Source organism: Bidens hawaiensis, unplaced genomic scaffold (genome assembly GCF_021521415.1).
Source record: "Bidens hawaiensis isolate Kalapana, Puna unplaced genomic scaffold, B.hawaiensis_p1.1 tig00009327_1, whole genome shotgun sequence".
Lineage (NCBI taxonomy): Eukaryota > Viridiplantae > Streptophyta > Magnoliopsida > Asterales > Asteraceae > Bidens > Bidens hawaiensis.
The window spans coordinates 881903-908666 of NW_027491688.1; the positions used below are offsets into that span (position 1 = coordinate 881903).

At 39.7% G+C, this 26764-nt stretch overlaps 1 protein-coding gene and 1 pseudogene across 2 annotated transcripts; both read left to right on the forward strand.

The window, feature by feature from the left end:
* Window positions 1-1984: 1984 nt before the first annotated feature.
* On the forward strand, window positions 1985-2401 carry LOC143531996 (uncharacterized). Its single transcript, XM_077027161.1, has one exon. It carries the CDS (start codon window positions 1985-1987, stop codon window positions 2399-2401), a length of 417 nt encoding a protein of 138 aa, XP_076883276.1.
* A 3379-nt stretch (window positions 2402-5780) lies between these two features.
* Window positions 5781-14696, forward strand: LOC143532034 (putative LRR receptor-like serine/threonine-protein kinase At2g16250; annotated as a pseudogene). The gene is made up of 5 exons (XR_013135108.1): window positions 5781-6623; window positions 12109-13283; window positions 13363-13491; window positions 13593-13615; window positions 13709-14696. The product of XR_013135108.1 is annotated as a putative LRR receptor-like serine/threonine-protein kinase At2g16250 (transcript).
* Window positions 14697-26764: the final 12068 nt, after the last annotated feature.

Here is a 26764-nt window from a genome sequence, read left to right on the forward strand (position 1 = left end):
CATTATTATCGGATAACCAGTCCATACCAAGTACTATATCAAAACCAACAAAAGTCATAGGTAACCATTGGATAGGTAAAACGTAACCAGCTAATAAGATTTTTCAGTTTTCTAAGGCTTCGGAAATTTTAACTACTTCACCACTAGCGGTCTAGACGCTTAAAGTTTTATTTAATTTCTTTAGAGGTTCGTTTAATAGACTACAATAGTTATAATCTATCAAACTTGGATTGGCGCCTGAATCGAATAAAACTCTAGCATACGTGATGTTAACTAAGAACGTACTGGTGATGGTTTCCGGCATGTCAGCCGCTTTCTTCGTATCAAGGGCGAAGACTCTGTCGTTCCCCTTCTTTGGCTCGCTCTTTTGACTGCTTCCTCCCGCGCCTCCAGTAGCGGGTTTGTTCTTGGGGCACTCGAAACTGAGATGTCCCATTTCTTTGCAGTTGTAGCAGGATATCGACTTCTTCCAGCAATTGAATAAAAGTTTCGGGCCTACTGTGATGATTGGGCTGAGGACCGTCGACCACCCTGTCCTACTTCAACAAAACCGGCATTGGTTGGTATTTTGTGTGAGTTTTGTTCATTATAGATAACTAAAAAGTGAAAAGAATCAAACAAGTTATTCAAATATCGTGTGTTTTGTGTTCGAGTTCAGGCCTAACTACAAACAAATAAGACGTTTTGTTCAAACCACGCCATAGTCGATACTCCATACCCACTAGACGAGCTTCCTTTGTTTGCCTTACTATATATAATAAAGAGAAAAGGACTTCTAAAAAGCTCTCATTGTACATTCGGAATTGACTATTATATATATCGCTTAAATATTATTAAAAGAAGACAGATGTGTATTTAATTTTTTTTATATGAAATTTAGATGTAAAGAAAAACAAAACATTAGGACCAATAAGATAATGGGTCACCAACCCCGGAATTTCAATGTTTTCGGGGTCTTAGACAAGGCGATCCACTATCTCCTTTTCTGTTCATCATTGCTATGGAAGGTTTGTCGGGGATGATGAAGTCCACTGTTAAAAAGGGGTTGTTTTCGGGGCTGAAGTGTGGAGAGGCGGGGCTAGTTTTATCTCACTTTCTATACGCGGACGATGTGGTTTTTGTTGCTGATTGGAATGACCAAAACGTGTTGAATCTACGCAGAATTCTGCGATGTTTTTACTTGGTGTCGGGATTAAAAATTATTTTATCTAAATAGAATCTTTGGAATAAAGGTGGAAGGGGCTGAATTAGCGAGGATGGCTATGCTATTACGTTGCAAGGTGGGTCATTTCCTTTTCAGCATTTGGGTCTACAAATTGGCGCTAACATGAACTTAATTGATTCGTGGGACCCGGTCGTAGAATTGTTTAAGAAGAGACTCTCTAAATGGAAAGCTAAAACCTTGTCATACGGGGGTCGGGTTACTTTGCTTAAGTCGGTTCTAAACTCTCTCCCTACGTATTATTTTTCATTATATAAAGCGCCAATGGGGGTTTTAGAAAGTAAGATCGGCTGCGGAGGATGTTTTTTTTGGGGGGGGGGGGGGGTTCGGAAGAAAAGTCGAAAGTTAATTGGGTGGCTTGGGATAAAGTGTCGGCTCCAGTTGAGTATGGAGGGCTTGGATTTGGTTTTTTGCGAGACATAAATGTTTCCTTGTTAACTAAATGGTGGTGGCGGTTTAAGAAAGAAAGAGGTAAACTTTGGTGGAAGATTATATGGTCCTTTCATCACTTATCACGGTCGTGGTCTTGTATTCCGGCTAGACTCTCTTGGGCTGGTCCATGGGGCAGATTGGTAAAGTTTCGTTGGATCTTCAACCAACCGGAGTAGAGTTAAATCAGATGATTCGAAGTGATGTGAAAAATGGCAGAACACATGGTTTTGGCTGGATTGTTGGCTAAATGTTGGGCTGCTGAAAGACCTTTTTCCAAACCTATTCTCAATTGAAAAGTCGAAGAGGTGCACGGTGGCTGATCGATTATTCATGGTGGATGGGGTGATTTGCGGAAGATGGGATTGGAGTAGAAACCCGGTGGGTCCGGTTCTCTTGGAGGAGTTTAGGGAGTTGCTAACTATGTGTCAACAGGTGTTACTCGAGCCCGGGAAGGATAAAATATTCTGGTGCGGTGACCCCTCAGGTGAGTTTTCGGTCCGCAATCTAAAAAGCATATTGGTGGAGAAAGAATTAGTCAAGCCCGTTTCTGTTTTTGAATGGAAAAATTGGATTCCAAAAAAGGTGGGTTTTGTGGCTTGGCGAGTCGTGCTTAATAGACTTCCGACCTTTGAAGCTCTGGCTAGGAGGAGCATTCCGATAAGTTCAACCGAGTGCCCGGTTTGTGGTATGCAGGAGGAATCGGCCGATCATATTCTTTTCTTGTGTGAAGTAGCTCAAGCGGTGTGATGTTTGATTTCCCAATGGTGCAAGGTACCTACAATTTATGCATTTAGAGTTCAAGATTTAGTGGAACTTCATAGGAATATGTCGGCTCCAAAGGATAAAGCTAAAGCTTTTCATGCGGTTTGTCTAGTTACAATGTGGTGTCTTTGGAAGAAACAAAATGATATAGTCCACAATGGGGCCTCGGTTCATTTTCAAAGTCTTTTCGAAGAGATTAAATCACTAAGTTACCTTTGGATCAAGAATAGATCCAAAAAAAGAGGGTTAACTTGGGAGGATTGGTATAGGTTTCGGTTATAAATTTGTTGTTAGTGTTGTATGGTTTTGCTTTTGGTGGAGAGGCTTAGTTTGTATTTTTCACTCTTTGCCTTCGTTTTTGGTGGTTGTATTTGACGGTTCTAGCGTCTTGCTAGTTTAATAAAAAATTTTGTTGGTCGTTCAAAAAGGACCAATAAGATAAGATGGTTTATTCCAAGTTTGTTGTATGATTATCAGTATTGATTAAAATTTAATATACTAGTGGACACTTATGTATAAATCATTGACTCTTTCTCGACGACCATAAATCATTAATCATTACCCTTCCACACATTATTTCAAAAATAAAAAATGCCCTTCCATCCACACATCACTCTCCTTTCACATGTATTGATTACTTTTTGCAAAATTGCCCCTAAAATTGTCTAACTACCATTTTCATTTTTGTTGCTATATAATCAATCATATTGTCTGATATTTTACAAATTTCCCCTAAAATTGTCTCCATCTATCATTTTTGTCGCTATTTAATCAATCATACTGTCTGATATTTTTATTATAAATTAAAGTTCGTAGAACTTGATTTTATCAGGTAAATCACTATAAAAACAACAAATTTATATAACTTAATAGGATTGTTTAGCTCGTGAGTCTACCGTTCTATAAAGTACAAACTAAAACCTGTTTAAAAAAAATTGATTTTGAGTAAAGCAAATAGGCTGCTTACACCCGTAATCGGAAATTACTAAAATATTATTAATAAATCATCTTTTCTTTAATTAGCTTATTATGTTAACTATGTCTAATGTTTTTTAAAATATGTTGTTTATGGTTAGAGAAGACACAACCGATATATAAAGGTCACGTGAATGTTAACTAATTCACTCTACGTTTGTAAACTTTTCCCAAGCTTATATAAGTTAACAGCTTAATTTGACTAAGTTACTTATAATCCTTCAAAGATTAATCTTGTAATTTCTTTATCTTCATTGTTGATGTAGATATCTTCATGTAACACTTTGTGGATTGAAACTTGTTAATTCCACCATCTTTGATCTTGATTGTGTAATCTTCGTTAACTACTTCATCTTACTTAATTATGACCAATGATGATCAATTAAGTGTTAAGTGACATGTGTTTTTCATGTTATACAAGCTTAATTAAGTAATTATCAAAATTCAAAACATTAAGATTGATTAAAGTTTTTAAATATTGTTTTTCTAACAAAAAGGTTTAAAATAGTACTCAATAGCTGCACTTTAAACCACAAAATCAAATTTTAAGTTTTTTATAATGGCATTATATTATTTTAACAGAGTAGTTTCAATAATTAATATATTAAATGAAACTTAAAACTTACCAAACAATATGGTTTCTTAGTAATTGCTACCAACAGAAAGATATAACCAAAAAGTACAAGTAAATAATGCATTTTACCATTATGACCTCAATATTGATTGTTTGGTACCAATAAAACAAAAACACAACAAACCATTGTATGAATGTCAGTGGCCACTAAAAGAAACATAAGTACAATAAAACATGAGTGGTATTGGTTTACATATTTTGACCTTACCTTTTCTTTCCCATAAAATAATCCGGAACTAAATCAAAATATCTCCATAGGATTTTGCACATGAATGCATTATGCTAACTATTTTAGGACATTCACAATGAAACACAAGTTTAACCATATTGAGATAGGATGAATAAAACTCTACTGAGATTAATTTGTTGGTATAGGAGAAACCAAGTCCATCCACTTCACTCTTGGAGTGTGAATATAACCTTTGACCAAAATATAATTTGCTTATTGGAATACTATGTTTTGGTGATATTTGAGTAAACATAATCATTTAAGTATAACTACATCTGCTTTAAACCAAAATATGATATTATACTTCGATATAAGTTAGTTGCCTGATATGTGTGAAGCACACACTTGTTAGAAGCTATTGTAATTTCAGGAATAAATGAACCCCATATTATACTTCATTGACTAACACCCCATGCGAGGTTTGCAGTTGGTGGCGTCTCACTGGAAAAAAAGTATGTTGCCTTATTAAAACGCTACCAGAAATTGTTTCAGATTTACATGATTAACAGAAATTAGCACATAAACTAATCATCAGTCATAATTGATTATTAATGGTAACTATCAGTAATATTTTACTACTAATTGGCAACAACTTAGTCCATTCATGGGAAATGATCATTTGTAACAAGTTAAAACGGATTAACAATAACTTGGTAAAATCGTATGATCAAAATCTAGCTCAAGTAATCATCGTGATAATCCTGATAATCGTGTGGTGTATATGAAAAGAAAGAAGCAAACATTATTTGAGAGCTAAAATCAAGATCCAACATAACATTTGATTGATATAAAGGCTCATTCAATTTTATGAAGGGAATATAGATGGAAATCGTCCCATTTAGTTTTGTCCGTTTTTCTTCTATTTTAAGATAAATGTATGACATTAAAAAAATTATATATAACTAAAGAAGCCTTTAAAAGTTTAGCTCGTTAAAGTTTTGCTATATAAATATTAAATATTTATCTTTTTGCTCTGAACTTAAGTTATAAACTTTAGTTTATTAGACTTTTAACACAAAAGTTTCACTTAAATATTTTCTAGCCCCAACTTTGGTTTCATACATTACCTTTTTTTGTCATCCAACTTTAGTAACCAAACTTTTACCTTTCAACTTACATATTTCCCTTTTAGTCTCTCAACTTTGGTAATGAAACTTTTGCCACAAAATTTTTACCATAACGAATCGAATCGATATCGACCGACTTCCAACCATGTTTCCGCCACAATACTCGATAGCTTTCAAATATATAATGTAGTTAACCTGATCCACCGCAATACCTGAATAAAATACTTGTTATTTTTGTAAATAAACCACACATATATATATATATCCCCCAAAAGTAACCTTACTCAGATTAGAAAGGTTTACTAATTATGTGTTTACTTTCTTCTTATTATTGTTGTTCAGTCAGTCAACTAACTATAACCAGCAACTTAATCTCCTTCTTCCTCCTCCTCCTCCTCCTCCACACACTTATACGCTCTTGTGTTCCCACATCCTTATTTATTCCACTCACCTTTATTATTATTGTTGTCATTCCATTAATGCCTCACACTATACATACATATACATACGCCCACAAAACACTCCATTTATTTTCATTTTCTTAAAACACCCTTCTTTTTGGCGCCTAAATTCTACACCCAACATCATATAATACTAATTATTATTATTATGACTCTATGATCAACAACACCCCCTTGCTTTCACTCTCATCATGGTTAAATTATTATTATTATTATTATTATTATCATTATTATTACCACTCCATCTCTGTTTCCTCTTCTTCCTGGTTAACTCGGTCTCGACTCAGTCGTTGCCACTGAGTTCGAAACTAGAACGAGCCGCCTTACTCAATCTCCGAGCTTCTTTAGGAATTAAAGCCAAGTACTGGCCAAAGAAACACGACCCATGTACCAATTGGACCGGGGTTACATGCTCCAACGGCACTCTCACCGGTTAAAACCTGTCCGGTTTACGACGAACACGATACGGCCTTCGAAACCCTAGCTTTGCGATTGACTCCTTGATGAACTGTACTGGGTTAATTTCCTTTAATTCATCTGGGTTTTATCTCCCTGGGTCAATACCGGTCTGGTTGGGTCAAAATCTTAGTGCACTCCAGGTGCTCGACCTAAGGTCTAGCTCAGTTTCCGGTCCAATTCCTCCGTCGATTGGTTCGTTGGATAAACTTAATGTTTTGCTTCTTTCGGGTAATTCGATTACCGGGAGTATCCCGGATTCTTGGAGCCGGCTTTCTTTGTTGTCAAATTTGAATCTTTCGGTTAATATGCTTACCGGGTCAATACCCTCTTCACTTTCGGCTCTTAGAAGAATCAAGATTCTTGATTTATCTTCGAATTCCTTGTCGAGCCCTGAAGAAACACTAATTGACCCCGGGCAGATTACGGATAATCTGGGGGTTAAATAGATGTTTCCCACGAGGGGTTAGGTCCGGCAAAGATGGTTCTTCTGATGACCTGCAAAACAGACACCGTGAGCTCGTCACTGAGAGGGGGGTACCTCCTTGTGACCACCCTCCGGCGTGAGAATCAGACTAGATTGCTTTTGAATATAAGTGTATATTAAGAGATTGCTAGAGAAGATAAGATGTGATAAGGTAATGTAATGTGTCCATACCATTCCAAGGTGTTGGAGTATTTATAGCCGAAGGTAGGTTTCCAAGCAGGTACAGCCGACTGAATAGTATTCCTGTTCTGCCAACTGTGGGCTACGCACGTGCCTTGCTGGTGGTTGGTTGGTAGGCAGCGGCTGATAGTGACCAAGCCGGCTGTGTACTATTCCTGTTCCACCAACTGCAGGCTATGCACGTCCTCCGACAGGTTGGTGAGTAGGCAGCGGCTGATAGTGACATACAGTACAAGAGCGTGCTGCTCGTCATACTGTTGTCAGTGAGCTGTCGTATCTTTGGTCAGATCTTTTGTCCATACCTTGTCAGGTACAGTACAAAAGATCCTCCAGTATCGTACGGACTGGCTCATTTGTGCGGGAGTGTTCCCGGCTTTGTGCGGGAATGTTCCCGGCTTGCTCACTCCTTCTTCAGGTGACATTACTGAATTATTTAAGAGTTAAGTGCCTTGTGCGTGTAGCCTTGCTGCGCAGGTAGCCTTCCCTGATGGCTTGTATCCGCAGCTGCGGGAACAGGCGGGGTACTTCACCATTGGGAGGCTTTTCCTGTGGGAACAGCTTGCGTACTGCACGTAAGGACGTCACGTCTCTGAGCATGGTGGGTCCTGCGGATCCAGTTGGTTTCTGCGCAGACGTCCCTTTTTGAGGTGAGTCTTGCGGGTCCAACTGGGCTCTGCTGGGACCTACCTCTTCAAGTCCTCCCAGTCCAATGTTCTTCTCATGAATTGTTAATAAGTGAGGTGAACTTTTGGACTTAAGCAAAGGGTTTTGAAAAGTTTTTAGTTTTAAGGTTTTCCATGGGGATTCTTCCCGCGGAAGTCCTAATGTCACGTGCAGAAATTCCTGACTTTTCTGCTTGATCTTTGGGTATGATGCGGGTAGGTCTGTAACCTCCTCGCAAGTCAGGAGCGTTGAGTTCCACTTGTATAGATTCTCCATGAGGTTTTGGTAGTTTTGAACATAGTGATCAATTATGTTAAAACAACCAATTCCATCTTGGAGCTTCAAACAATCTAGTTCTCGACGTTCCCGCTATGCGGGGATGTTATTCCCGTTTCCGCAAGCATGGCCCAGAAGATCCTTCTTGGTTTCAATTCCCTGCGGAGTGCTAGGTATGTGAAGGGTTTCGCCTTGACACTGTACCCGCACTCGTCTTATAGTTACTTTACTTCCAAGGTATTCCTGGCTTCAATTCCCTGCGGGTGCTAAGTATGTGAAGGGTTTTGCCTTGATACTGTACCCGCACCCGTCTTATAGTTACTTGGTCGCCGAGGTATTCTTGGCTTCAATTCCCTGCAGGTGCTAAGTATGTGAAGGGTTTTGCCTTAACACTGTACTCGCACCTGTCTTATAGTTACTTGGTTGCCAAGGTAAGGGGTATAGTCCCGCTTACTTTTGAATCTTTTTGAATCTTTTTGAAATTCGAAGAGTTGGTGAAAGGATAAGAACAGTCCAAACTGTTGAAACGTCGTCCGACGGTTTCTTCTGACAGTGTCAGGATGTGCAGGAAGTTATGACGACGTGACAGTATATGGTCATTCCAGACGCTTTTTCAGGCGCGTGGGCGCGAGTTTTTGAGCGCGTGGCCGCGAAGTTTACGGCACGCGTCCTGTCAATAGCTATTGCCAGCTTGCTTTTTCCACGTGTCATAGTTTCATTGCACCAGCGTTTTCCTCTCTCTTCCGCATTAAATTCATCGCATTCATTGCGATGAGTATATAAAGGGAGGAAAGGTTGCATCTCAACTCACAGTTTCACCTCTCTTCTTCTTCTAAACGATTTCCGGCGAATACTCTAAATTTTCTGTCGAGCATTCTCCTGAAATCGTTCTTGTTTACTTCCCAAACATGTCTTCTCATGATCCTGAGGTTACTGTCGAGGAGTCCGATGTATACCTCGAGAATCCGTCGTCCACGTCGGACAAGGATGACAAGAGTACTGCTGGCGAGTGCCAGTGTGCTCTTCCGGTCGACCTTTATCAATACGTCGTCAGGAAGTTCATGCTCGAGTCTTTCGAGCCTGAGTTTCCTGCACCTCATCAGACGGTGTACGATGCCCCCAAGGACAAGATAGGGGTATACGCTGCATTCTTCGTCTATGGGAATCTCAGGTTCCCATTGACGAAGTTTGTATACCGTGTTCTGGAGAGACACGGTGTGCATCTGACTGAGGTACACCCAATGGCGATCGCCAAGATCCGCCATTTCGAGTGGGTGTGTCTCATTCTGGGTGTGGAGCCCCATGTTGACCGCCTGATGACCTTCTATTCCTGGAGGTGCATCCAGGGGTGGTATACCTTGGTCAATCGGATCAAGGGTTTGAAGATCTGCGCTACCGAGCGCAGTCTTCAATCTTGGAAGCGGGAGTTCTTCTATATCTCCGCTCGCGTCGTCCCCATAGCGATGACGTTCAAGAACGGGAGAGCTCTCTCGAACCTTCACGCCTCCAACTACCAGGATGCGGAATGGTTCTCCAAGGTTTCCCGGATCCAGTCTCCGATTTACCGCTTTGCGGAGTCCGGGATGGTGATGCTAGGGATGAGCCGGGTGTGGAAGGAGGCGTCACAGATTCCCATCGTCGTCGAATACGGTTTGAACTCTGTCCCTTACGGTATGCTTCATATTATCCGTTAATTTAGGGTTTTTGTTTTAACCGTTTTTTCTTTTTGTTTTCAGAGGGAAACGACTTGCAGTCTCTCCTGCAGCCGCGGGAGAGTGATGGTCCCGCTCGGATGGGTACTCGTGCTCTAGATGAGAACGAGTTGCCCATCCTTGAGCAAACGGCGGATCGGTTCGTGGAGGTCTACCCGCCAGGCCACGAGATCCTGAGCGCCAGGCGGCCAGGTAAAGAACTTTTTGACCCTCGCCCTCTCAATGCTCAAACCTCTGCGGGAATTCCTCTAATTTTGTCATCTTCTGATGAGGAATCCGCAGATGGTCCTTTCTTGGCGAGGAAGAAGAAGGCTGCCGGCGGGAAGGGCAAGGCGAATGTTGCCTCCACTGCCGATCAGGGGAATCGGTCAGAGTCGGAGACCGAGAGTGAAGAGGTGGCGGGGAACCCTGGTGGTGATGAGACCACTGTTCCGGAGGTTGAGACAGCTGTCACCTCCGGGCAGCCTAGTACAACGACGGTGACCGGCCTGAAGAGGCCGGCTCCATCGGGTTCGTCCCCGCCTATTCGCACCTTCAAACTCAAAAGGACCCGTAAGTATACTTCCTTTATCTTAACTGCATAACTTTCCGCCATTATACTTATATATCTTCTTTGTGCATGCGTGGATGCTACCGCATTCCAGGGTGGAGCGGGGAGGAGCACCTCCGGACCCATGACGGTAGGTTTGGTCAACCTACCTGAGGCGATGACCCAGGCGGCTGCGCCTGCTTCAGTTGGTTCAGTTGCTCACTCGGTTGAGGCAACTGTTCCAACTATGACGACGTCTCCGCCGGTTATCAGTGCCATATTCACTGATTCTTTCACTGAGCCGGCGGTGAGTTTTTCTGTGGTCTCTTCCGCAGCGACGACCGCGGTTGTGAGTTCACCGCCGGTGAGTTCACCTCCGTTGGTCGCTACCACGGCGGCCTCCGCCATGCCTCCTCCGGCGCCGGCGACTTCGGTCGGTCCTTCAGGTATGTCCGGGGTTGGGGCGTCTAGCCAATCTCTGCCTCCTTCCCATCTGCCTGACCTCTTGGATGGATATCTGTTAGGTTCGGGTGATAGGTTTGGCGGCTACAGGCCTGTCGTCGACCCTACAGGTGCGTAAGGTTACTTTGGCCTTTTATTATTATTATTATTATTTTTTTTTTATCATCTTTTCCTAACTGCTTTTTGTTTTTGCAGTGTCGGATTCGAATGAGGTGTTTGTTCCGCAGTGGAACATCCACCGGGGAACCACCCTTCGGACGGCTGTGGACTGCGTCGAGTGGGCGCGCCACGCCGCCCCCAGTGGTGCACTGGGAGAAGCTATGTCAAGCTACCAGGAGGGTAGGCTGACAAACGAGCTTCGAATTCTCCTTGCCCGGATGCAGCCGCGCGTCGAGCTGCTTTGTCGTGAAAACGACAAGTTAAAAGCAGCTCGTATCCAAGAAGTAGCTCAGGCGCGGGCTGTCCGGGAGGAGAATAGGAGGCTCTCAACCGTTGCTGCGGAGAAGGAGAAGGCCTTCAAGGCCCTTGAGGTTGAAGTTCAGGCCCGTCTCGAGGCCCGTTCCAAGGCTGTCCAAGCTGTTAACGAACAGCTTCGGTTAGCTAAGGAAACCGCTCGGAACGCAACTGAGAGGGCCACCAGGGCTGAAGCTGTTGCTGAGCCTCTACGCACCGAGAATGAGGAGCTCAAAGCCAAATTAGAGAGGCTCCAGCAGGCTCATGACGCCTTGGCCATGGAAGACGCCAAGAAGCTTCAAGAAATCTTGGACCAGAGGGGTATGCTTGACCATACTGAGCGTAAGCTAAAGGGCGTTGAAGAGGCTACTGCTAAGGAAGTGTTGCTTGCCAACCTTAACAAAAGTGAAGCCGAACGCGCCCGTAACCAAGCTCAAGCTGCCCTCCAGGAGGCTCTGGTTACCAAGGAATGGCTTCTACGAGAAGCGTTGTCGCAGGTAAGCTTAGCTTCATAATGTCTTCACGCTTTTCTTTGTATTTAGAAAAGGTTTTGATACTTGTATTTTTGTTTTGTAGGTTGTGCATCGGGTCTTCACGGATACATCATATGACGATGCCATGAGCGCAGCCCTCAACACTTCTCATGAGGATGGGGAAAAGGCTGGCTTCCTGCTTGGTCTAGGGTTCGTTGAGAAGGGCATCCCGCCTTCCAACTTCCCTTTATATGATGTGGATACTGAAGCTGCTTATGACCAAGCAGTGAACCAGTATGCTGCCTTCCCGCATCCAGTGGTGGAGAAGGTGAACGAAGTTGCTGCTGCTGATGATGGGTTAACCATTCTCAAGACCTTCCTTGAACCGCCACAGCCAAGTGATGGTGCGGGTACAAGTGGGTTTGGAGGGAGTGATCCTGAAGCTTGAACCTTTAGATCCCTTTCCACTGTTAGGATAGGTTTATGTTTTTGTATAGATTTACACTCTTGTAGGCGGGTAGATACCCGGCCATTCTTGTAATACTTGAATTTTTATGGAATGTAAATCCTTTGTGCGGGTAGGACCGTCACTCTTGCTTTATAAACGTTATACGACTTGCTCATGCATATTATAGAGGCATGTAAATCCTTTGTGCGGGTAGGATCCCTCCCGAGTTGGGTTCGCTCTCGAGTTTGTAAAGGTTGAATTTTTCTAACAATACTCTTGCTGCTGATATACCTTTGCAGCTTGCGAACCTTCATAATTTGGTTGAACTTGATCTTAGTTTTAATGATTTGGGTGGTGAGTTTTCTGATAATTTGACGATGAATATGCGAGATATCGTTTTTTTTGATGTGTCTAGCAACAACTTCACTGGCAATCTTCCGGACCTGACGGTGTTTTCTAATGCCTCTGGCGTCACTTTAAACTTTTCAAATAATAAGTTTTATGGAAACTTGAGTTCCAGTCTTCCAAATGCTAGTTTGATTGATCTTTCAAACAATTATCTTCAGGGTTTAGAAGTTAATCGAAATAACACTTTATTATCAACAAACTGCTTTCGTGGACAGCCGGATCAAAGGAGTTTGACTGATTGTAATACTTTCTATGTTCTGAGTGGTCTTCCTTTTGATGAAGATTACATAGCTCCAGTGCCACCTCCAGTCTCAGGAAAGAGCAACAAAGATTTGAAATATGTGTTCGCGGGAGTGTTTGGTGGACTTGAGTCATTGTAATTGTAGTTATAATATTGGTTTTGATACTAAAACCATGTTATAAGAGAAGTGCAAGCTAAAGAAGTGCAAATGTAGAGCCGGTTCAAGAAGAAGGAACCGCGATTGATGATCAGAATATTTCAATTGATCTAATAAGCTTCACGGACTCATTTACATATGAGCAAATGCTGCAAGCCACAAGTGGTTTCAATGATGCAAACCTCATTAAGCATGGACACAGTGGAGACATATTTTCACGGAGGTTAGAAGATGGAACTGAAGTAGTTATTAAGAGAATTGATATGCGATCTTCGAGAAAAGATTGTTACATGTCGGAATTGGTGTTGTACAGTAAGGGTACGCACACCAGATTGGTACCTCTTCTGGGACATTGCTTAGAACATGAGACTGAAAAGCATATGGTGTACAAGTACATGCCAAATGGAGATCTATCAAATTCTTTGTACAGATGTACAGATTTGGAAGATGACGGTTTGCAGTCGTTGGATTGGATCACGAGGTTAAAAATTGCTACAGGAGCTGCTGAAGGGTTAGCATACTTGCATCATGATTGCAATCCTCCATTTGTTCATAGGTAATTTAACAACTCGATTTTTCAGTTACTAATAGTTTATACAAAAATATTTGGGACATCAAGTTTTCTTGATTTACAGAGATATTCAAGCAAGCAGTATTCTACTTGATAATAAATATGAAGTTTGCCTTGGAAGCTTAAGTGAAGTGTGTGCTCAAGAAGTTGATAATAATCAGAATGCCATCACAAAGCTGCTGCGAATTTCATCGTAAGTGTTATTTCTTATGTTCTATATAATAAGCAGAATGTTATCACAATCTTGAGAATGCAACATATTTATAACTTTTTTATTCTTTGTGAATGTTGCAGGAGTTCTGAATCAACACCTTCTGGTATGTGAACATTTTTATCACATCGACTACTTTTGTATTAAATTTTTAGTTAAGTTGGAACTTAAATTTTTTGTTATATTTTGGACCAAACAGGATCGCTACCTGCTAATTGTGCGTATGATGTATACTGTTTTGGAAAAGTTTTACTTGAGCTGGTAACGGGTAGACTTGGAATCAGCAATTCAGAAGATACATCCACGAAAGAATGGATTGACCAAACTTTGAGTTTGGTCAACAACTATGACAGAGATTTGGTATCCAAATTTGTTGATCAGTCTCTAGTATAGACGAGGACTTACTGGAAAAGGTATGGGCTGTAGCCATAGTGGCTAAGTCTTGCTTAAACCCGAAGCCCGCAAAACGCCCTCAAATGGCTCATGTTTTGAAAGCATTGGAAAACCCTTTTCGGGTTGTACGGGAAGAAGACTTTAGTGCTGAAATATTGAGAAACAATTCATCAAAAACGTCGTGGAGTACTTTGTTTGGTAACTGGAGGCAGAGCTTTTCAGGGAGCGCGCATAGTCAAGGTCAAAGTCAAACAAACAAAGATGGTAACGGTGGTTCAAAGCTTTCTGGGAGAGATAACTCTCAGGGAAGTGGAGGGACAGGATGAAACTATATGATGAAAAGATGTTAAACAGTCTTGAAATTTTGATAAACTTCATCTTGTTTGTCATGTTTGAGGTGATTGGTTCCGCGGTGTGTGGTAAGATTATATAAAAGCCTGGTTTGAAGCCAAATTTTTTATGGTTCTGAGATTTTGTGCTTGTTATAGATCCAGATCCATTTGAAGTTAAGTGTAAATTGCAGAGTGTAGTTTTGTGACATGCTATTGTTGTAATGTAATATGGTTGTACCTAAGTATTCAAGGGAAAGAAAAAGAGCAAAGCTTGAATTAAGGGATGTTGTAAACATTAAACTTGAGAGTAGAACTTATCAAGTTAATGTTAGTGTTTGACTAGATTCTGAATCAAAGTCATTATAGGTTAAAGTTGGGGAGACAAAGATACCTTTTTAGATTGTTGGGAAACTTATATCACCCAAAAATCATGCAACTATTCAACATTTGCCGGAGGTTGTGAAAGAAGTTTCAATGTTGTTTCAGTAAAGCGATTTGTGTTTTTTCTAACTTTTAAAACCACTGAAGTGTAGTTGAATACACCGGTGTCAAGTTAGAGTCGCTAACGGTTGGTTTGAATAGGCATGTTCAAAACGGTTTGGGACTAGGAACCGGAACCGGTTCCTAACCGGTTCCTATATTCAAAACCCCCTTTTAAACCGGTTCCAGGCTCGAACCGGTTAGGGAACCGAACCGGTTCTCCCACCCTCGGACCCCTAACCTATCTAACCGGTTCCTAAACCGGTTCCTGTACCGTAACCGGTTCCAACCGGTTACAGTGTTAAAATTTTTTTTTTTTTCATTTTTCGTTTGCGATTTGGATTCTAAACTACGATTCGTATTTGTATAGCATGAAAAATAAACAAAACAATTAACATAAAATTCATTTTATTTACTTTAAGAAGTTCAAAAAAAAAAAGGTTACATGTTTTAAAATCTTCAAAAACAAACTAACAAAACATTAAACTTATAAATATAAAGTTGTGACATATTATTTCTAGAAAAGCCTTCTTGTTCGTCGTAATTATTGAGCGGCGACTTCTTCCTCGGAATTACTTGTAGAAATGTCTTCTTGTTCGTCGTGCACTCGAACATCAAGTGGTGTTTCATCTTCGAGAGTGGTTACGTGTTGAATATGATCGATTGACTCCAAGTGATCCTTTAAGCAAATGCACATCTCCACCGACTCCGAATTTAGTCTTGTTCTTCTCACCGATATTACCCTGCCACTAAGAGAAAAAGCGGATTCCGAAGTTACCGTAGAAGCTTGGACGGTTAGTAAATCCCGGGCCATGGTGGCAAGAATCGGAAACTCGGTTTCCTTTACCTTCCACCAAGCCAAAACATCAAAAGTGCCATATTCCTCTTCGGATAAACCGGTAGAGTAATCATTTGCACTATACCTTCCTAGTTCGCTTGAAGGGGTGTTACCCCTTTGTTTTTTAGCCGTTACGTTGCGAACGGCGTTCATAAGGCTAATCATGGGATCTCGTACTCTAGTAGCACTTGAACTTGATGAAGACCCCCCCCCCCCCCGGCATAGGCATGCGTATGTTTGACCCATATTTATTTAAATAAAAGTCATACATAAATTTAAAATTCAAGTTAAAATCATTTTTTGCCTCTGTTGAAAAGTTTGGGTCAACTTCATGCATATCTAAGGCTGAAAAAATTTCGTCTATCACACATTCAACCCCCGTAACATTTAACATTAGGTTTAAAGCGGCGGCGCAAGTAAAAACCGGTGGCAATTCAAGAAAGTATTTTTTTAATTTAAACTTCATTGGTAATATGATGTTTGAAAACATTGGACTTTTATTTTCAAATTCTTTAAGATTGTTAACGATTAAAAATAACTCCGAAAGAACCAAGGGACTTGTCGGATAATACGTTCCCGATAGTTTCGTAGTTGATGTTTTAAAAACTTCAAGAAAAGTCGATAAGTCATTGATAATTTCCCATTTCTCATTTGAAAAAGGGATTGCCAAATCATTCTCGGCAAGACTAGAATGAAACATTTGTAAAGTTTCTCTTTGTTTCAAAGCACTTTGAAACATTATGCAAGTGGAATTCCATCGATGAGGTACATCCCAATTAGCTCCCAAAGCTTTTTTTCCCGTATCTTTACAAAATTTTCTATATTCCATTTGTCTTTTTTTACTTTTCTTAAAAACTTCATGTATCACTAGTCTAAAATCGTTTATAACCGATGTAACCTCATCCAAAGCAAGTCCGTCTTGCACGATTAAATTAATGATATGTGCAACACACCTTGAGTGAAAAAATACACCATTGCAAATCGGCGTATATTTTAATTTTAATTTATCAACCGCCGATGTATTATTCGACGCGTTATCAAATGCCATTGAAAATATTTTATTTTCTAGTTTATAAGTTTTTATAGCATAATCTAAAATTTCAAACAAATTATCTCCCGTATGTGGATACTCAAAGAGTTCGAAAGCAATGATGCGTTTCATCATTTCCCACGATGACGGGTCTATCCAATGAGCGGTGACACAAAGATAAGATTCGGGTAGACCATGTGGAGCCGACCAAACATCACTAGTTAAGTTTATTCCCGTATTTATATTTTCAAAATATGCAATTAGTACCTCTTTGGCCTTCTTCCACAATTTTAAACAATAACGTTTAAGAGTATGACGACTTACGTGAGTGTATTGTGGTTGAAGCGTATCTCGAATCATGGCGGTTAAGCGAGGGTTGTCGAAGTGGCTAAACGGCAAAGCTTCTTGAATCACAAACTTCGCCATACGATCTTGAACTCGATCAATTTGGTATGTAAATATTCCGCCTTCACTATCCATTTGCGTTTGTTGCGAATCGACGTTCTTTTTCAACGCCTTGCAATACGGTTTTTCGATGTGTTTCTTCAAATTTGAATTCGAAAGTGGGTTTAAATAAATCCCACAAAACTTGCACCGAGCCTTCAATGAATGGTCACTCAATTCAACCAAATCCCAATTGCACCAAATCTCTTGATTACGATTATGAGGTACAATACGAACGAAACTTGGTTCGGCATTGGAACCTTGACCAACCGATGATTGTGAGGCAGCCATAACAACAAATATGAATATAGAAGAAGAGAAAACAAGAGATTAGAGAACTCAAAACGTTGTAATAGCGTTTTTTTGTATTTTTTTGCGTTCGGGTTTGCGTTTTGAGTGTTGTGATGAACCCATGACACCAAATACCTATTTATACTAGTAGTGGGGTGCTTGGGGGAGCCAAAAAAAGGGCTATTTTTGACCCCAACGGTCAAAAAACGGCCAAAAAAAACGATTTCCAACGGCTAGAACCGGTTAGGAACCGGTTCCGGATGGTTCGGTTCCAGAACCGGTTCCGGTTCGGTTCCGGTTCCTACCCGCCCCCACTCAGAAATGCAAGAACGGGTCACGGATCATCGGGTTGAATCAGATAGGGTCCGGTTCCTACAAAAATCGGGTAGGAACCGGTTCGGGTCCGGTTCGGGTCCACCGGTTCGGTTCCAGGAACCGGTTTCGTTGATCTTCCCTAGGTCTGAAATAAATTAAATTGTATTAACGTAACAAGGCTTTGAACAAGATAGGAGACTAGTTTGAGAAATCACCAATCAAAAGTATGTTGTCTGGTTTACGGATTGAAAGGTCTAAGCCTAGGCCTGCTGATTGGTGCATTTGACATCCATACTGATCATATATTAAATGCATTGGCATTGTTAGAAAATCTCACTTTTATCACTTCTCATATTTTAAAGTTTAGAGCTAATACAGTTGAGATAAAAAGAAAACAAAGATTAAAAATATTTTGCTAAAGATATTAATAGATAATTAAAAATCTCGTGTCAATTATGATCAAATGGCAGTGAAGTGAAGATACAAGTTATAAGATTATTGACATTTGTTTGTTGCATTTATAGAAACAACTAGGATTTTTACCCCGCGCTTTGCGGCGAGCGCCAACTATCGATCAACTAATTAACCTACCCGCATGTTGCGACGGTACTCTGACGGTTCCATTCTTTCAGCCTTCCTGCCTTAACTATACAAAATTATATAAAATTAAACTACTAAGTAAACTATTTGAATTTAGTAAATATGTATGTATTGAATTACATTGTTTATAATAAGCATCTAAAATACAAAAGCCAAAAAATTACAAGTGACAACTTTAAAACAATGCACTTCTCCGACCATTTTCAATTTCTTCCAAAACGTCTAGCTGATATGGCACTCATGAGTTGCTTGTTTGCATCTGAAGTTGTTTCAAGTTCATATAACAACATGCGTTAGGTTATGTTTTAGATTTGAATGTTACATTGGTGCTGACCTGCCTATTATCAGAACAAACTGCGGAAACAGCCAAAATTCCCTTCTTGAAAAATCTGACCCGCTATTAAATTGGCAGCCGACCCATTTCCTCTCTTTCCGATCTTTACTATTGTCAAAACCGACAAACCGGCTCTGGTTTTTTTTTAATTTAAACCGGAACCTGCGTGCTGTCACGTTACTCATTTTTGGCCCATCAAGATATATCCCTTTTAGTTATGCCATGAGTTAAAGAAAAGGTTGTTATAATTATCTGTTGTGTGTGATAGTATACCCCCTTGTTTGAACATATTGGACATCTCACGTTATAATTCTGTCAAGAAAAAGCAGCCAACAAAACAACAGTCAGTTGAATCTTTCTACTTGAAAAATATTAAAATTTGTTCAAGATATTTATATAATTACATACTATTTAATTACCACCTAGACACCGCATCCACCACTCGATGACACCGCATCCACCACCCGATTGATTCTTTTCCGTAAATGGAATTCGGATCTTCGGACCAAACAATAAACCTTGAACAACTTAGTGTTTCAAACATTTAGATAATACTATTGCCACGCCTTTATGCAACTGAGAAACAAAAGAAGCAATCAAAATTACATTACAACTAAAGCATATATAAACCTAAAATTTGTCAACCAATTTGTAAACTCACTCGCATTCTTGTGTAAACCAAATAGGCAACATAAATATGAATTTATGAAAATAAATAGAATTAGCAGTGGTAAATAAAATGTGACTTATAGCTTTCAAATAAAACAACTTACACAAAGAGAACAAACTAACAAAAACAAAAGAAAAACATGTTCTATGTTTACTAAGCCAAAGTGGTCACAGATGAATTTATAATCTTATTTTCATCCTTCTTATTGTTCCCATATAAAAAGGCAAAAATGGCTCACAAATCCCACAAAACCTATTTATCAGAACAACAAATGCATAGACAGAACGAAAAATAAAAATAAACAACTATCAAACGCTTCCAGTTAGAAATGAAAGGGCTAATTGGAGAACCAACTGCAGCAAACAAACAATTATAAATATACGATGTATAACAACAATCTAAAAAGTCAATGAAAGAATTAGAAAAAACAACCCTAATTGTGACTGCCCATATATGAATGAAATGCTTTCAATTGAACACTTTAAAGAGTTGAAGTAAGGTAAGGCATAATCAACTATTGAGTCAAACAACTCAAAGAAGAAACCAAAGTCGATAAGCCACCAAATAATAATAACTCAATACAAAACAATATGTAAAGCGAGAAATAATACAGTGCAAACATAGCACATTACGAATCTAGACAGGATATAAGGAAAGCCTTAAAAAAAGACACCACAATCATACAACTACTCTACTGGTGATGAAGTCGAAAGAAAAACTGAAATCAGGATTCATACCAAGCTAGAGACGAACATGGAGAGAGTCGATAATCAGTGATGTCGGGATTAGCAAGCAGCGCCGGAATCAATGTTAGCGTGGTCAAGATCCAACATCAATCGACGGCTTTCGTTTCTTTCATCTTCGTCGCCTATGAAAGTTAAAGTCAAAAGAGGATACAGATACAGACAACGAAGCATTCAGTTATCTGTCTCCTTGAAATTTGCAATGCCTTGTACATGTGTCACAAAGTAACTGGCTTCCCGTATGAATAGTATTTTTTTCCAACAACCAACTAAAATATATATATATATATATATATATATATAAATAGAACCCAAAGATACACCTAACAAAACAACAACTCACCATAAAAAAAAACAAACAAACATCATACGAAACTACAAATGAAACCTCGTCCAATCTTCCCACGAAATGTTAAGCTTTTTTGAGCGGTTCTTAATCCAAAGAAAACTAAGAGATTTGATTTCCCCCACCACCCTCGCAAGTTGACTCGGCTTCCCATTAAACACCACATCGTTTCTCAACTTCCAAATACTCCACATAGTTATAAGACAAACCGCGTGGAACGCCTTCTTTATAAAAGAAGTGAACCTCGAATATTTAAACAGATCTAGCAGATCTTGTATACAAAACGCGTAAACTAAATGGGCCCCACACCACATCAATATCACCTGCCATACGTCTTGTGCAAATCGACAAGAATTAAAACATATGTTCCACAGTCTCCTCCACTTCCCCACATATCGGACAAAGAACCGACTCGTAACATATATTTCTTTTTGCTAAAGCCACCAAAGTTGGTAGCCTCTCCAAACCTGCACGCCAAGCGAGTATAGATACCTTCTTTGGAACCCAATTATTCCACGTGAATGTGTTTAGCGGCGACGGGTATCGGATCTCTTCCACCTTCCCCTTAATGCTTTTAACAGAGAAGATCCCATTATCGTTTAAACTCCAGCATACTTTATCACCCTCATTGCTTAAATGAATACCTTCACAAATCCTCAACAGATTTCTAAGCTCCTCAATCTCGTCTGCCGAAATCGGGTTTACTATCCAATCCCACACACCACATATTTCTCCATCATACATAACCAAACGGTCTGAAACTTGGCACGCCTTATTATTTTCTAATGAATACAGACCCGGGAACCGAACCTGAAATGCTTCCTCCCCAACCCATATATCGGACCAGAACATTAAGGTTACCCCATTTCCGACTACAGATCTCAATTCTGATCGCATACTAAGCCCCATTGGATCCAAATCTGAATCAATCTTCCATATACTCCTCCACGGGCTCAGAATCGACAAACTGTAAGGAATAAAATTCCAGTAGTTATCCATATGATGAATTGACCACACTACTTTCCTCCACAACCCTTCCTTTTTATTTTTGAACCTCCACCACCATTTTGCAAGCAAAGCGAGATTAGCGTCTTTTAGAGATCCGAACCCAAGCCCCCCTTTTTCGATGGGAGCAATAACAATTTGCCAAGCGACCCAATTAATTTTAGATTTATTGTCACACCCACACTTAGGGCCTAAGCGTGTGACCACAAGTTGGTACCTGTTTTGTAAATATATCAGAGTTTAATTTTAGCGGAAGACTTTTATGATGAATATAATATTAATTTACATTGAAAATTTTACTCGGGAATTAAATACCCGAGTGTTAGTTTACACAAGATATGTTTTCATTTTACAAGGATTATATATCAAAAACAGCCATCTTGTACGTACTTCTATATTTAAGACTCCAATCCTTGTTAATGCTATTAACACTTAGTTACCTGCAAAGGGTGGAAAAATACGTCAGCTATATGTTGGTGAACACGTTTGACTCAATAAAACATTTTGAATGACGATTACAATACAAATGTAGTTTTCTTGACAATCTCAGCGGAAGCATTTCTACTTCCGGTATATGTACCACTGCCTTACACACACAACGGTATTCCCCGAGCCAAACGGCCCTGAACTGAGAACTGTTCATGACCGTTTAAGCTCGCGGCTTCATTGCCTTTGATTGATTGATTGAGCTTTAACAGTTATGTTTGGATCCATACACATGCGTATTCGGTCTGAGTTGATATTATTCTCTACTTTGTATTATAACGTTTTTAGAGATTTCATTATCTCATGTAGATATTGATTGTCTCGTTAAGACAAACACTCGTTCGTCTTATTGAGTATAAACAAGTTTTGACTGATTGAAAAGGTTAACATATTCACCTGTACTGTCGGTGTTGGAAAACCTTGACTGATTGGTTGATTATGAATGATACTTAACCTATACACAATAGGTTCGTATGAATGTTTTGAATGATGATTAAGCTATGATTGTAAGCTTAACCTTGAAATCGTTTATCCTTGACTGTGATTCAAAACACTTGGTTTTATGTGACGTTTGATATAGCATGCTTTGGCCTAATAGGTTCTAACACGTTGGTAAGTTTCTCCAGGTAAGTAAACGAGTTCCTCGGTTGATTGGGATTTATGCGAATTACTTTTCCTTAGGCAAGAAACTTACTACTAGTGATATCCCCCTTCCAGTTACTACATGCCCGTCAAAATATATCTTTTTATTTGACATTACTTCTTTATGAAGTAACGTTTATGAAAACATGATTGTGAATGATTTATAAAATACGATCAAGGTTAAAGGCCATAGCCTCGATTGATAGTCTAAGCTATAATTCAAATAACTTAAACATAACTCCTACCTTAATTCTGATGCTTAGATTGATAATAAGAAAAAGGCAGAATCTTGATCTACTCGCTTAAGTGATTGCTACTTGATTATAACTTCGTTTCTTGCACGAAATACGAGAAAACAGCACGTCGGCTTGTTACGGAAAAAGGGGCACGCCTTACGAAGTTAAGTGTGTGTAAAAGAAGGTGTGTTTGGGATGAAATGAGCTCAAGCCCGTCACCCCCCTTTTATAGCCGTTTTTGGACCCCATCGCGGTACGCGATGTGTCCCTTGTGGCCCTTCGCGTATCTCGACGCCGCCTTTTTACACCGCCTTATGCGGTGGTGACACGTGGCCTGTCATTTTGCGCCACGTGTCGACACAGTGTTCAACACGTGTCCACCGACTCAGCAACCCCATCGCGCTACGTGATGGGTTACATGTTACCCTGTCGCGTATCGCGACGGGACAAGATTTTCAGAAATTGCAAATCAATCCCTATACTTTCTAAGTTAGTACATTTAGGCTTAAAATTAAGGAGGGTAAAAGTCGCGGTGTTACATCCTCCCCACCTTTTGAATAATCTTGTCCTCGAGATTTATTGGGATAGATAGGGATACTTCTTTTTCATTTCTGACTCAAGTTTCCATGTATACTCGGGTCCTCGTCTTGAATCCCATTTGATTTTTACGAGTTTGAGTCGCTTGTGCTTGAGAAACTTAATCATATTATCTTCTATTTGAATCGGTTGTTCTACAAACTTAAGTTTTTCATTGATTTTGACATCTTTTAATGGCATTGCAAGGGTTTCGTCCGCTAAACACTTGCATAGATTGGATATGTGAAACACGTCGTGAATACCTTTCATCTCATCGAGTAAATCTAGGCAGTAAGCAACTGGTCCTATTCGTTCGAGTATTTTGAATGGTCCAACAAATCGTGGACTCAGTTTTTCTTTCTTCCCGAATCTTACTATACCTTTCCAAGGAGATACTTTTAATAACACTTTGTCGCCTTCTTTGAATTCTAGAGGCTTGCGGCGTACGTCCGCATAGCTCTTTTGTCGATCTCTTGCTGCCTTTAATCGTTCACGGATTCGTATAACTGAGATAAAGATGGGTCGTTATAACCACCTTCCAAACCCTCATATAACCCAATGGAACATGCCTTTTTCATCATCAATGTCAAGCCTTCCATGGCAATGAGGAAAAGAAAAGGAGATAGCGGATCTCCTTGTCGTATACCACACGAGCATGGGAATTCCTGAGTTGGCGACCCATTGACCAGGACCGAAGCCCTTGAAGCGCTCAAAATATTCATCACCCACTTCCTCCACAAGTCAGGAAACCCCATTTGTCCCATTATAGAATCCACGTACCCCCCAATTTAACGCATCATAGGCCTTGTCAATATCTACCTTGACTAACATAACCATGCAATAAGCTCATTAAGAATAAACGGGCCATCGAGGATACTACGATTTGCCAAAAACGCCGACTGTTCCTCCGAGATCAAGTTGTGAATATACACTTTTAACCGAGCCAAAAGAACTTTTGACACCACTTTATTAATACAGCCAATCAGACTTATTGGTCTAAAGTCCGCTAACCCACTGGGTCCTTTATCTTAGTAATTAAAGCAATAAAAGACGACATACAACCCCAGTTAAACGGCGCACCCCGGTGAAAATCATCAAAAATTTGAAGGAAATCGTACTGAAAAATGCCCCAACACCTCTTTAAAAATTTAAAATTATACCCGTCCGGACCCGGAGCCCTATCACCAGCACCACACTGTATCCTTTATTTCAGATAAAGAGAAGACCCTGATCAGACTTGAAGCTTATGCTTCCGAAAGCTGGTTAAAATCCAGGCAGATTAAGACCAGCCTAGACGGAATTTGTTCGGTAAATTTCACCGAAAAAAATTAAATATCTCGTCCTTAATTACCGGCGGATCAGAGACCCAATTCCCACCTAAGTACAGCCCATGAAGACGATTGTTACTTAGATTCGAGTTGAGGATTCCATGAAAAAATTTCGTATTATCATCCCCGTCTACCTCCCACCGAACCCGTGATTTTTGTTTCAAATCTTGTAATTTTATCCGGTCAAAATCCTCCACCATAGATTTACACATCAACAAATGCTCCTCTTCACCTGGTAACAGGTCTCGTACTTCCGAGATCGAGAGTAACCGGCAAACCTCTTTTTTATTTAACTCATAATTCCTTTCGGCTTGGGGTTTACTCCTAGCGACCCACCCTTTTATACACCCTTTTAACCACCGCAACTTGGTCGCCAATGCCAAGTCAGCCGGGCCTGAGAACCGAAAGACTCTACTTTTCCTCTCAACAAATTCCACAAAACCCGGCAAATCTAGCCACGAATTAAAGAACTGGAACGGAATGTGGCCAAAGTCTTCACACCCCGACACTAAGGCCATGTTTGGGATTCCTTATTTACACTTCCTTTTGACTTAAGGAGTTTTTGATAAGTTACAATATCCTAACTTATCAAAACTCCTTTTTCCTTCTTTAAAAACTTAAAAAATTCACATTATCCAAACACTCTTTTAACTTACAAAAGTCAATAAGTTATAAGGAGATAAAAATAAGGAATCCCAAACACCCTCTAATAATAACGGACGGTGATCCGAAGTACCTTTTACCAAAGCAGTAAGCGAGGCCGTAGGCCAGAGATTCAAGAACCCCTGACACTCCAGAAAACGATCCAGTTTGCTCATATCCCCTCTGTCCGAGATGTAGGTGAACAACCCCCCCCCCCCCTATTTGATACTCCGACAACTCCGCCTCATCAATGAAATCATTAAACTCAGCCGCATTTACCGCCGAAAACTCAGAGTTTCTACGCTCTGACACACTTCACCTCATTAAAGTCTCCAACCAAAACCCATAATCCGCCCAACGTCTGCTTCAGATGAAGAAGCTCCGCCCATAACCCCCTTCTCTCAACCGCATCGTTCGGAGCATAAATATTTACCACATTAATTACACCCATAACCCATATTTACCACATTAATTACGCCCATACCCCCTTTATGAACAGTATGTATATGTGAGTAAACCGTAACTTGTGAATTAATATATATATATATATAATGTGGAGTATTTTTTATTTTTTTCTGGTAAAGAAAAAAGTCAAGGAATAAGTGGGCTGTTGGGTCAGGGCTGAATCAATGAAAAATGTTAAGGGGTTATAACTTAGAAGGAGTGAATATTGGCAACTTGGATTCTTTATCAGATTTCTTTGTTATGATTAGCAAGTTATTATGTGATCACAACTCGATTTGACGATTTGATAATGCAAATGTAACTATTGAATCTTTAGTAGACATGAATATGTTCTTTAATTTTTATTCTACCGAATAAGTTGAGTAAATTCACATGTTTAACGTGCGTATTAGGTTGCCAAAGACATTAACTAGGGTCACTTCTTGTATTTGCATTAGTATGCTGATAATTGATAATGATTACTTTGTGTAATTTAAATCTATCAATTCAATTGTACAAGATATAATTATACTTTTACAACGTCAGTTATTCATTATATATTACTGTCAAACAAAGTTATGTATGTGTAACTTTCTTACATCGTTAACTAAGTTAGACTATAATAATTGTTAGTTTCTTATCTTGTATTTTTGGTGGATCTTTTTAATTTGCTTGCAATTTAGGTTAATATTAGTTTAATTCACAATCTATCAAATTGATGTCCTTAATTTTCTAAAATCAAGCAAAACGTGTAATTCTAACCACACGTTTATCATGGATACGATACCTAGTTACCTTAGTTGTCAAAGATTAATTAGGTTCTTGAATAACTTGATGGCAGTCATCATCTACCGTTTATTTATATCATGTATCATAATGTGTATATATTATCTTCGTATTACAACATAATGACTTAGAAACAAAAGATATTCACAAACAATTCCATCATGCCCTTGTAAATGTTTGTGTTCATATAGCTCTTGTTGATGTCTTAACATTAGTTTAGAGGGCAGAGATGGTGATAAATTGGTAGTCATATATTTTTCTAAACATACTAGTGGGAGAGCCCGCGTATTGCGG

What these genes read in the sequence shown, in the direction of transcription:
- LOC143531996 (XM_077027161.1), top strand. Translation starts at nt 1,985, where the DNA reads ATGGTGGATGGGGTGATTTGCGGAAGATGGGATTGGAGTAGAAACCCG.